Source organism: Lutjanus erythropterus, chromosome 17 (assembly GCF_056507025.1).
Source record: "Lutjanus erythropterus isolate fLutEry1 chromosome 17, fLutEry1.hap2, whole genome shotgun sequence".
Taxonomy (NCBI): Eukaryota; Metazoa; Chordata; class Actinopteri; order Lutjaniformes; family Lutjanidae; genus Lutjanus; species Lutjanus erythropterus.
The window spans coordinates 22,121,172-22,133,830 of NC_139333.1; the positions used below are offsets into that span (position 1 = coordinate 22,121,172).

The 12,659-nt window shown below is 37.6% G+C and overlaps 1 protein-coding gene across 1 annotated transcript; it reads left to right on the plus strand.

The window, feature by feature from the left end:
- The first annotated feature begins 708 nt into the window (after window positions 1-708).
- On the plus strand, window positions 709-8,777 carry epas1a (endothelial PAS domain protein 1a). The gene is made up of 8 exons (XM_084741460.1): window positions 709-967; window positions 2,341-2,576; window positions 3,373-3,457; window positions 3,601-3,701; window positions 3,822-3,985; window positions 7,573-7,679; window positions 7,788-7,956; window positions 8,601-8,777. Exons 1-8 carry the CDS (start codon window positions 724-726, stop codon window positions 8,662-8,664), a joined length of 1,170 nt encoding a protein of 389 aa, XP_084597586.1. The 5' UTR covers window positions 709-723; the 3' UTR covers window positions 8,665-8,777.
- The last annotated feature ends 3,882 nt before the right edge of the window (window positions 8,778-12,659 follow it).

Sequence of the window (12,659 nt, forward strand, 5' to 3'; positions counted from 1 at the left end):
AAATATGATTATCGTTTTGAGTCATAAGAAAAAAAAACATTTTTAAGGACATCACCTTGGATTTTGGGAAACTGATCACATGTTTCTCCATTTTAAGTAACATTAGTGTTTAACTGTGCATGGCTATGGCTTGGTTTCTAATCTATTTTGTGATATATATATATTATAGAATATATTCAATAACATTTTGTGAACATTTAACTGTACAAACATGCTTCACCTGCCTTAACAAAACAATAAGCTTACTAGTATCAGTCCTTCTCTTTTTGTCAACAATTTGTCACCTTTGGAGGATAAGTCGAGTTCACTTTTGGCACTTTGTCATAACGAGCTCCATAATGACTGTATAACAGACCGAGTACTACGAGAGAGCAGCAAGTTTCTGCATGAGGAGTTTGTGTTCTGCAAGTGCCACAGATGGATAATGAAATGAATCAGCATTGTTGTAAAATATATCCCATTACCACTGAAGTTCATTGAAAATTTGTCCAGTCAATTGACTAATTAGTCAAAAGCCTTTTCTGGGCTTTGTACAACACTAAAGTCAACTGAACCCGAGAAAACTTGTAGGTTTAAGATTTTAAGTTTAACCAACAACTGTTCCAACAAACAAACAAATTCAAATTCTGTTGTACCATAATATTTCTGTACTGAGCCAACACACAGATCCATGTCGTGTCTGTGGTAACGTTTTGTGAGTTTATAGAGATTTTACTGTACTTAATGTCATTTTTATTTAATAAAATCCTTGTAAATCTTAGTAAGGTGGCTTCTTTTCTCTGGACCTCTGTCCCCTGCAGGGCGATAAGCCGTGAGGCAGCCAGGAGGAGACGACGGGTGGAGTCGGACGTTTTTGGAGATTTATCTCGCCTCCTGCCACTTCAGCCCTCTGTGCGGGCTCACCTGGACAAACCATCAGTCATCCGCCTCACCCTCAGCTACATACGCACACACAACCTGCTCAAAGGTACCAACAGTCATCACTGTTTAAAAATCATACAAATGAAAAACTTTATTAACAACACAACAGTCCACAATACAATACAAATAACAGTACTGGCAGTACTGGAGAAGAAATAAACTGATCACAAAAAACAAACAGAAATAAAATTGCACAATGTAAAAAGATAACAGAAATTAAGAGATAAATAAATAAATGGGCCTAGTTAGCTATAGCTCCTTTATGTACTTTTCATATACTTCAGTAAACTAAATAAGTTAGAAAATCTGTATCAATTGTCAGGTAGTTACATCTGATAGTTAATGTTAACAAAACACTATCTAACTAGTTAGCTAACCATATATCAATCATCAGGTAGTCACATGTGATAATTAATCTTAGCAAAACACTAGTTAACTAGTTAACTAATCTATATCAATCATCAGGTAGTTACATCAGATAGTTATTATTAGCAAAAAACTAGTTAACTAGCTAGCTAATCTATATCAATTGCCATGCAGTTACATCTGATAGTTAATGTTAGCAAAACATTAGCTAACTAGTTAGCTAATCTACATAAATTATTAGCTAGATGAGAATTTAATTGAAGCATGATAGCATCAGCAAACTCTTGTTTGTTTATTCAGTTAACTTTATTTCACTCCATATTTCTCCCCCTGGTCATCCAGGGCCCTCCTGCAGTTGCTCTACATGCCACCAGGGGGACTCAACCCCCAGTTTGGGAACCACTATGATGCTAGATAACTAGTTAGCTAGCCAGTTAGCTAGCATTTTGTTAACATCAGCCACCAGCAGTGTTGGGCAAGTTACTCATTTCAATTTTACTTTAAATTGTAACTGTAATATAATAACTTACACAACTTGTTACTGGAAAAAGTAATGATATTACAGTGCTATATCACTCTGCCTAGCAACAACTTTTTCTTTTAACTCATCAAAGTTGCAGTATTAAAGTTGAGTGAGGTTCAGATGGGTACAAAGCAAAAAGGGGCGGGACCTAAGAAGGGACAAGTACTGGGTAAATTCTGCGTATAGAAGTATTTTGAAGTATAACTGAAATGTACTTTATTTCAGAACAGAATCTCCTTCCTAAAAACATGTTTGTTGTGGTAAACTGTTGTCACAAGGCTGGTGGCTTTGAGATGCTGGTTAGACAGAGGAAGTTCTTGATAACACAAGTAATTTCACCCAGAAAACACGTACACACACAGCTTGTATAAGTATAATAACTACACCACATCCTTTGTTTACAGTTCCCATGTATATTTAAATCACTGAAAATCAGCAGAGACTTTTCCCATGAAAGGAACTAAAGGAACAGTTAGATAGAAAAAAAAATCAGTGCCAAAATCAATAAAATCACTTCCTGCCTTGAATAGTTTCAGGGAAGACGTGGACAAAAACAGAGACCAGTCACACATTTAAAGGTGTAGAGGAGCGTCGGGTGTGTGATGGAGGACGTGAAGAGGAGGAGAAAGACGTTGAACATGTCGAGGCCTTGGAGGAGACAAACATGTACCTGAGGATTCTGGAGGGATTCCTGATGGTTCTGTCCACCGAGGGAGACATGATCTTCCTGTCGGACAACGTCAGCAAGTACATGGGCCTGACACAGGTATACGCAGACACAATGTGATGTATATTTAATAACAATAAAAAATACCTCTGTGGTTATTTTTTGTCTCCTTGTGGTAGTTTTATGTCTTTTTCATGGTAATTTTGTGTCTTTGTAGTACTTTTATGTCTTTGTGATAGTTTTGGCCCCTCATAGTTGTTATTTGTCTCCTTGTGGTAGTTTGATTTCTTTTTTGTGGTATTTTTCTTTCTGTGGTGGATTTATGTATTTTTCATGGTAAATTTGTGTCTTTGTACTACTTTTGTGTCTGTGTGGTAGTTTTTTGTATCTTTGTAGTTGTCTGTTGTCTCTTTTTGGTAGTTTTTATGTATTTTTCTTGATCCTTTTGTGTCTTTGTTGTAGTTTTGTTTCCTCATAGTAGTTTTTTCCTGTTGTGGTAGTTTTCTGTCTCTTTGTGGTAATTTTATACTGGTTGTTTGTCTTCTCGTGGTAATTGAATGTCTTTTTCGTCAGAATTGTATGTCTTTGTGGTAGTTTTGTGTCTTGTAGTTGGTTTTTGTGTCTTTGTGGTAGTTGTCTCCTCGTGTTTTTGTCTCTTTGTGGCAGTTTTCTGTATTTTTTGTGGTAGTATTCTGTCTTGACACTCATTTTTTGTCTTTTTGTGGCAAAAATAATGGCTTTTGTGGTTGTTTGTGATACTTTCATGTCTCTGTAGCTATTTTGTGTCTCTTTGTCGTAGTTTTACAAAGTTCTTTACAAGACAAAAATGGTAGACATGACAACGGTAGATTCAGGTTTGAGGATTTAAAGATGAATACTTTATATTTTCTGACAGACTGAGCTGATGGGACACAATATTTTTGAGTTCTCTCACCCTTGTGACCACGAAGAAATCAGAAATAATCTACGCCTAACAACAGGTGTGTATGTGTGTGTGTGCATCAAAAACTCTCGAGTCTATGTTTAGGTGGGGTTATATATCCTGTGGTTGTGTGTTGTGTTTTTTTAAAATGATCATTACGTGTTCGAACAGGTTTAGCTCATTAAATTATCTGCTTTCTAGAGGAAGTTTGGTGCGGTGCAAAGAGGGACTTTGTCATGAGGATAAAAAGCGCTCTGACACACAGAGGAAGAAGTGCCAACCTCAAGTCAGCTACGTGGAAGGTTGGTGAGAAGCAACACCACCTGAAACCTGATTAAGTCACACTCAAAGTTCAAAGCATCACAAACCAGCAAAATGTTTTAATCCCCGCCGTCTCTCTCTTTCTCTCTCTGTGGTTTCAGGTTCTACACTGTCAGGGCCGAGCGAAGGTGTGCGTCGGCCCGTCTTCGGTTTCCTGCCTCCTGCTAACCTGCCAGCCTCTGCCCCTCTCGCACACACTCCTCAGCACACACACCTTCACCAGCCAGCACAGCATGGACATGAAGTTCACTTACTGCGACCAGAGGTGATTCACACACACACACACACACTTTACAGCACACACAACAGAATCAGTCAGAAATTACCTTATTGATCCCTCAGGGGGGATATCGAGTTTCATCACATTTGCTACAAGCGAAAACAGAAATCTTTAGATCTAATCTATAGAAGTATGTAAAGTATTATGACTAAGGTTGACTCATCTTGGTGTGGCAATGTAGACTGTCAACCCCTGCAACTTGATGTTAACAGTTACGCCTGGAAAAACTAGACAACATCAACCGTCACTGCAGTTTATACACTTTCCTCTTCTTCTTTTTCTTCTTCTTCTCATTATTATTATTATTATTATCATCATTATTATTATTATTGTGGTACTTTTGCGTCTCATCGTACTTGTTTTTTGCCTCCTTGTAGTAGTTTTATATTATTTTGTGGTATTTTTGTGTCCTTGTGATAGTTTTATGTAATTTTCAGGTTCTCTGTCTCTTCATCATAGTTGTTTTTTGTCTGCGTGTGGTAGTTTTATGTTATTTTCATGGTACTTTGTGTCCTTGTGGTAGCACTGTGTCATGTTATGGTAGTTATGTCTCCTCAGTTGTTTTTGTCTCCTTGTGGTAGTTTTGTGTTATTTTTCTGTCTTTCTGGTAGTTTTATGTCTTTTTCATGATAATTTTTCTTCGTACTACTTTTGTGTCTTTGTTATAGTTTTGTGTTTTCTCGTAGTTGTTTTTTGTCTCCTTATTGTAGTTTTTATGAATTTTTATTGGTCCTTTTGTGTCTTTGTGGTGGTATTGTGTCTTGTTGTAGTCATAGTAGTTTTTTGTCTCTTTGTGGCAGTTCAGTCTTTTGTCTCTCTGTGATAGTTTTATGTAATTTTCCTGGTCTTTTGTGTCTTTGTTGTAGTTTTTTGTCTCCTTATGGTAGTTTTATGTCTTTTTCATGGTACTTTTCTGTCTTTTTGGTAGTTTTAGTGTGTGTAAATTTGGTGCAGTGTAGCAAATGCCTATACAGCTAACCTAGAATTCACAACAGGAAAGCTCCTCGTGATGCAGCTTTAATCATACATTACTGTACCTCATATATTATATAGTGGGGGGGTTCACTCTCATTCAATACCTGAGACGCCCAGCAAAATTAAAATAAGGTGTTTGTAGATATCATTGTTCCCTCTAACTTCACAGTGTGCAGGACTTTGTGTTGGTTTGACATTTAAAACATTCAGGCGAGCTGAGTCATAATAATTAACACTAAATCTACAACAAATTTTGTTTTAGTTTTTGTTTTTAGTCAGAGTCTTTTCCTTAAATGCCATTTAGTTTTTGTCATGTTTTAATCATCTGCATTGTTTTAGTTTTAGACGACTAAATCTGCGGTAGATTGAGTCTGGGAAGCGCTCGAGTGCACGCTGTGTGACTTTTATTTCCGTGTTATGTAACACAGAAGAGTTGTTATTTCATTTTGCAATGTTGCACATTATGAAATTATTAAGAAGGGGAAGGAAGATAATTAAACTACATACCGATCCCCTTTTATTGTGCAGCTCTGCAGCACTGATATTAACAGGTTTTTTTGGTGATTTCCAGTTTCAGTAACTATTGCAATGGTCACATGTCATTTTACCATGAATCCACATGATTAAAACATGTTAAGAAGAACAAGTCAACTCAGCCGTGAGAGCACGAGTCCAAATGAAAAAACAGAATTAGAAATAAAAACCAGAAGATTTCGCACAAAAGTTTGAGTGTGCCTGATGTTCGCTGCCAACTAGCATCCCCGCCATATTGCCAGCAGTATTAACAGCAGTAAATGTATCGCTGAGGTTGTGTGGGTCTGTGTGTGCACACACAATCATACGCATTTGTACGTATATGGATGAGTGTGCATGTTTGTATGTATATGGGTGAGAGTGTATGTCAGTAAAAGTCCCCTTACAGATAGAAAGAACAGCTTTTGTGTGTGTGTGTGTGTGTATATGTGTGTATAAGCGGGACAGAAGAAAAATATGGCTGCCTACTGACATTAAAAATGTCAATAGGCAGCCGCGGATATTAGACTTAAAGCTAGACATTCAATTAAGCCAATCATAATCAGCCTCGTCAATTTCTGCCCAGCAACTGTGAGTGGATATGTATCCACTGTGCAGGCAAGATGGGCATTTCATGAAAATATGCCTCTCAAACTACTGAGCGAGAAGAGACGACGCTACGACGTCTAAATTTTATTCTTGTGGTGTCAAATATGTGGTCACACCAGCGATGTTAAGAATTGGGGCCACTGCTTTTCGCAAGAAGGTCTAAAAATAATAATAAGAAGTATGGTGGATTATATATAGTGTGCTTTTGTGCATTGCACATCAGGCACACTGAACTAGAAAAGCAATTTCTGAAGAAATTGCAGGTGTGAACGCTGCGTGCTTGACGCCACACTGTTGAATGTATGTAGACAGGTTGACGCCACACTGAATAACTGCCGTGCCAATGTAATAATATTTGAATTATGTAGAATATATGAATGTTTGAAAGAAAACTGAACAAAGAATGAATGAATGAATTTATTAACAGTTAAAAAAGACACAGACAGACAGACAGTCTTTTTAAGCTGTTAATAATTTCGCACTTTGAGCTCCTTCAGGTGTAATTGTCTCTGTATGAGGTTTTACCTGCTAAGAACTCAGGTTGGTGAAATTAGCCAATCGCCTAACAGCTGGTAGTTTATTCAGCCAATCGCCTGTGTGTCTGACACACAATCCTCATTAAACTGAGGACTATGTGTCAGATTAAAGGTTACAGGTGTGTGCAGAGTATTTCACGTTGAATGTGTCCTGGTCAGCTGATGTGCGCTGCAGATGTGGAACGTTGGCTTCACTTCCTTTAAGACACCTGATGGGAAACAGAAAGTGAAAACAGGATTTTAGGGGTTTAATTTAGCGTGACAAATATGTAAAAAAAAAATAAAAAATACAACTGCCGCTTTGTTCCCTTTTTATCTTCCCCTTTTTGACATTGTAAATGCTATGACTGCAAAATATCAGTGAACCACGAACTTGTTTGTGTCTGCTGCTGAATAAGTAAAACTAAGTAAACTAGCAGCTGAGTGTGCTTGGACGGATTTAGAGACATCGGCCCCTGAGCGCAGAGATCTAAAAAGGCCCCCAACCCTCCTTCAGAGGAGCAACCCCAGATTGAAGGAGACGCAGTGTTTCTTTGTGACACTTTTCAGTCTCTTTGTGGTATTTTTTTTTTTATTTCCTCGAAGTTGTTTTTGTCTCCTTGTGGTAGTTTTATGACTGTTTGTGGTACATTTGTGTCTCTGTAGTCAGTTTATGTCTCTTTGTGTAGTTTTATGCCTTTATTGGTACTTCAGTGTCTCTGTCTTGGATTTGTTTGTGGTTGTTTTGTGTTTTTGTAGTCATATGCTGGACTTTTGAAAAAGAATATCAGTCACCTCAAACGCTGCTCAGGCCCAGGAGCCCATTTAGTAAACCCTGCAGGTCAATGTGCTCTTATTAAAAGACTGTAAAGAACTTAGACTGTAATCAACGTATTTGATGACCATTTCCAAAACACAGCAGTCACTAATTAATTAATTAATATGTCGTGTCTTTTGCAGAGTGACTCTGCTGTTGGGTTACAGTCCTGAGGAGCTGCTGGGTCGCTCCATCTATAATCTCTGTCACACACTGGACACAAACTGTTTGACCAAAAACCACATCAACTGTAAGTAGTGACACACACACACACAGATAAACATTACACACCTGTAAATATCTAATTTTACCCCTCTCCTCTCTCTCTCTCTCTATCTCTCTCTCTCTCTCTCTGCAGTGTGTCTAAAGAGTCAGTCAGTCAGCGGTCAGTACAGGATGCTGGTGAAAGGCGGAGGTTACGTGTGGGTGGAGTGTCACAGCGCCGTCATCCCCAGCGTCCGACCCTCCAAGTCCAGGCCGGGCGCCCACCAGCCGCTCTGCATCCTCTGTGTCACCTACGTCCTCAGGTGTGTGTGTGTGTCTGTAGATACTCAATGCTGCAGCCTTGAGTATCTACAGATGCAGATACCTATCTGATCTTTTTCCCTCTTAAACAACTAAATTCTTCATAATATGTTTGTATGGCTGCACTTTGCTTAACATAGCCATCATGTTCAAACTGTGAAACAAATATTCTTCTCCCATGAAGGAAGAAATCCATCCAATGCTTCAGTAAACAACATATGAAGCCATTAACTTATGATGTGCTTCTGGACTGCAGCTCTCCATTAATCTGTTGATTAATGAAAAGTGACAATTATTACATTCTAAAAGCTGGAAGCTTTTTGAGTTTTGCATGATTTTCTCCACCATGGCTATGCTTGGAAGCGGAGGGCGAGACAAGCTCTAGATGCCATTAAATCGTACACGCTGGTCCTTTTAAAGTTTTTTCACAATGTTTGTAATTAGTTTTGTGTTAAGTGACTAAAACGACCAGTTTGGTCCTTTTAATTAAATTCCATAAACTCACTGAAGCTGTTTGTTTTTAGCTGTTAGTTTTGCTGCAGCGTAATTCAGAGTATTATCATTTATAAGTGGTTTAATGCGGCTGTATGCGTGTGTGTGTGTGTGTGTGTGTGTGTGTGTGTGTGTGTGTGTGTGTGTCTCACAGTGGAGTGGAGGAGCCGTCCCTGCAGCTCTCTTTGGACCAAACCATCCACAGACGCTTGAGGTGAAACTGGAATCTGAAGAACAAAAACCAACAATCTTCTCTACCTCCGTCTGTGACTCCTTATCACTTATTTTAATTGATCTAACTTTTATTAAATAAAAACTTTCGCATTCAAAATGTCTTGTGTATTTGTGAATTTTCAAATATTTGAGCTGTTGATTACTATCTGGCAAATAAACAATCATTGGTGAAGTATTGTTTATTTCAAGCATGTTGAAATATCCTAAAATTTTCATCATCCAGGCAGATAATTTCTCGCCGAAGCTGTTTTAAGCTCTTTACTTCACGGTTTTGTGACATTTGTTTTGCATAAGTGTTGCAATAGCATGACTTCTGTCTCCCTAAAAGAAACTGGAAGTTTTAGATGTAGACTGCGGTTGACAGACAGTTGATGGGGCGTAGTGAGAGTTGCAATGTGTTGACGAAAGCAGGCAGTTTGACTCTTTCGTGACCCCTCTGGGCCTGACCTTACATCCTGTGGGGTTTCCTTCTGGGCCACCTGACACGTGGGTTGACATATGACTGTCGAGCATAGACATAATGTACAGTGCACGCACACTCACACACACACACACAGACACGCGCAGTATATATAGCGAGATAATGCATTGTGCTGATGCTGATGAGGAGATGTGAGCAGACGCGAGTCAAAGCCACAGCTTCCTGAATAGAGACACTCAAGAGGAAAGTTCTCGTGGGAACTTTTTCAACTTTTTACCTCTCGGCCTCTAAATTCTCTCACACACACACACACACACACAAACAGCTAGACTATTTCAAGTTTCACTTCAACTGGCTTTTTTTGGTGTGAAACTGAATTGACAGTTGAAATAAAAACAATCAGAATGAAAAATGCATGGTGACAAAGAAAGTTAGGAGGTAACAGCACACTAGTGGGTTAAATTATGTTGAAAAGGGAAAGTTTTTTAGTGCATAGGTAGTGTTTCTATCACTATGTTAGTGATGCTTCATCGTCCAAAACATATGATCACAGGTGCAGATTTCAGCAGAGACACTTTTATTTATTATCAGGCCAGATTATTGTAACGCCCTCCTCTGTGATCCACCAGAAAAATCCATCGATCAACTGCAGATTGAACAAAATTCAGCTGCTCGCATGTTCACACCCTGTTTTAAACAGAGGCGGGAGTCACAAGCAAATCTTTAGTATTTAGTATTAACTTTAAAGTCTCAAGCAAGTCCCAAGTTACTGCAGTGAGAATCAAGCAGGTGAAGTTCCTGCTATCAGTCAAGCAAGTCACGAGTCAAGTCATATGAAATTTAGATGATCCCCAACAGTTTCCACATTTAAATCAGTTAAAAGACAGGAGAGCTCTCACGATTAATCATATATTAATAGAGTATTAAATTAATCGCAAGCTATTTTGATGCAGTTTTTTATGCTTGCTTGCACACTAAAAATAAAAATAACACACAGTTAGTGAAACTTTACACTCAAGGAGTGAAACCTCAGCCCAGATCTGCACGACTGCACGTTTTCGGCCTCACGCTTTCTTCAAAACACTAAACACGTTTCTCTATATAAGACACAGAAATCTAATATCATGTCACTTCTTTGCTCTTTCAAAACCTGCCTTGCCTTTCAGAATACAACACGATTCAAACAGTTGGTACATAGAGTGAAACAAAGTTGAATAAATATGATGATTTGGAAAAAAAAAACAAATAAAAGTTTGCTGATTCTATCCCTCTAAACTTTATTTCACTAAAATTAATCTTTTGAATCTTTTTTGTAGCAGTTTCACCCCCAATTATTATTAATGATAAAAATTGTGAGGTGTGGGCGCCCAAACTTTTTTCAGCTTCTGAAAGGGAAGCATGCCATTTCTAAAAAAAAAAAACAACAACAGACTTTTCATAAAAAAAGATTGAAATGTAAAAACTTGTTTTAGATTGAGTACAGCAGTGTGTAACTGGTTCAAACAAAATCAGATCATATGAGGAATAGAGTGCCGTATGGTGACAAAGTTGGGTTTTTACTCATTTTTGTACAGTTTTGAATGAAGCGTTTCATTCTGCAAAAGATCTGAGGTGTTCTCCTACTTGTGCGTGTGTGTGGTTGTGTGAATTGTGTGTAGTGTTTTGACAAAATGAGCGATATTTTCAAAATCGTGCTTAAGCAATTTTGAAAAACGTAATCAATTAATCCGTTTGAGTAAATCTTCAAGAAAAGAAAAGTCAGAATAATTTTTTCCAGCTTCTTAAATGTGAATATTTTGCGGTTCTTTACTCATTTATGACAGTAAACTGCTTTAGACAAAACAAGATATTTGAGGACGTCATCTTGGGTTTAGGGAAACACTGACCGAAATGTTTCACCATTTCGTGACATTTTATGGACAAACAACTAATTGCTTAACTGAGAAAATAATCTTTTAATGGTCATGACATCATCAGAGATCGAGTAAACATGCTAAGTTGAAATACTGGCTTCTCAACAACAAGATTGCAGCCAGTATGTTTTCCTTAAAAACTCCATTCTCTGCCATAATAACTGTTTTAGTGTCCCTTATTCATGTTAATTACAGTTAAAACTAATGCAGAATACTTTCTGAAAATACTTTTACTTAAAGCTACTACAACTTTACATATTTTGTTAATTTTTGGAGGCGCCTATGGACAAAAGCGATGATATTTCCACTACAGGAACCACAAATATAACATAAGAACTAGAATGATCTAAATGATGGTCTGGTTTGCTCATGTATGTCGTATAGAGGCGACACTTTTAAATTGAACTGTTTCATAATCAGTTAAAAACTCCTTCTTGTGGCTTTAAGTGACGTTTTCAACGCAGGATGTTGATTTGTAATGGAACGTTTTCATGTTGCAGTACTGCTGTTCTTACTCACGTAAAACATCTGAATATTTCCTTCAGTACTAAACCTTTGAAATGACAATACAAATACATATAAAGACAAATTTAGTCCAGTTTAACTTGGGTGTCTTTTGACCTACAAATCGCCAAATCAAATCTCAAGATGATCAACTACTTTACTCCTCTGATCACTCATATTGATTTCCATGAACTTCATATATTTGATATATTTGAGTGTTGGACTGAAATTCCCAGAAGGCTTCACTCTGAGTTTGTCTTGAAGGTATAAATTCCTTTTCCTGAAGGGACTCCTCTTCTATCATTGAGAAAACTGACCACCCCAGACGAAGAGATGGATGTTTTATGTTATATTCAGCACATAACATGAATGTAAAATTAATGTACAATTAGCCAATTAAATGGTGAACACAATAACTGCACGAAGTTTGAGTAAAACTAGTGATTTAGATTCATACTGAGCAGATTATTTAATGTGAATATTGAACAGAGATGAGTTTTCCTAATATTTGTAGGACGTTTCAATACAACTATCCATCTGTATTATGTACTTTTATGAATGGCTCTGTGAATATAGCTCGTGTTCAGGTTTTCACTGTTCCCTTAATCTGTAATATGTTTTTAAAGATGACATTTTATACAACAATATGAACTTCAACAGTAACAGTTTCTTTAATATTCTTTACAGAAACAGATGAAATACTAAGAGATAGGCTTTTTTGGGAATGTTTCTTGGAACAAAAATGTCGAACGTTGTGAGATAGTTATGCAAAAGACAACCAGCGAGGAACCTCAGGGGAACAAAAATTCCCCACCTAACCGTTACCTCATGTTGATATTAGAACATTTTGGGATTTTCATTTTTCAACAAAAACATTTTCACAATGTTCTTATGATGCCGTGGGACGGTTACCAAATGGAAACCTGGAAGGAACGCTCTGCGAATCTTATGGGAACGTTATCTGTTAGCTGGGATTACGATGAACATTCTTCCACACTTCTATCTACAGATATCGCTGGAATCTAGAGCGGGAAAAATCAGTCAGTTTTGACAGCACATCAAACATTGGAGGGGCCATGTAATATCATTTGGTTACTCTGGAATTATTTATTTAGTAGAAAGTAGTTCTGATGAATCTGGA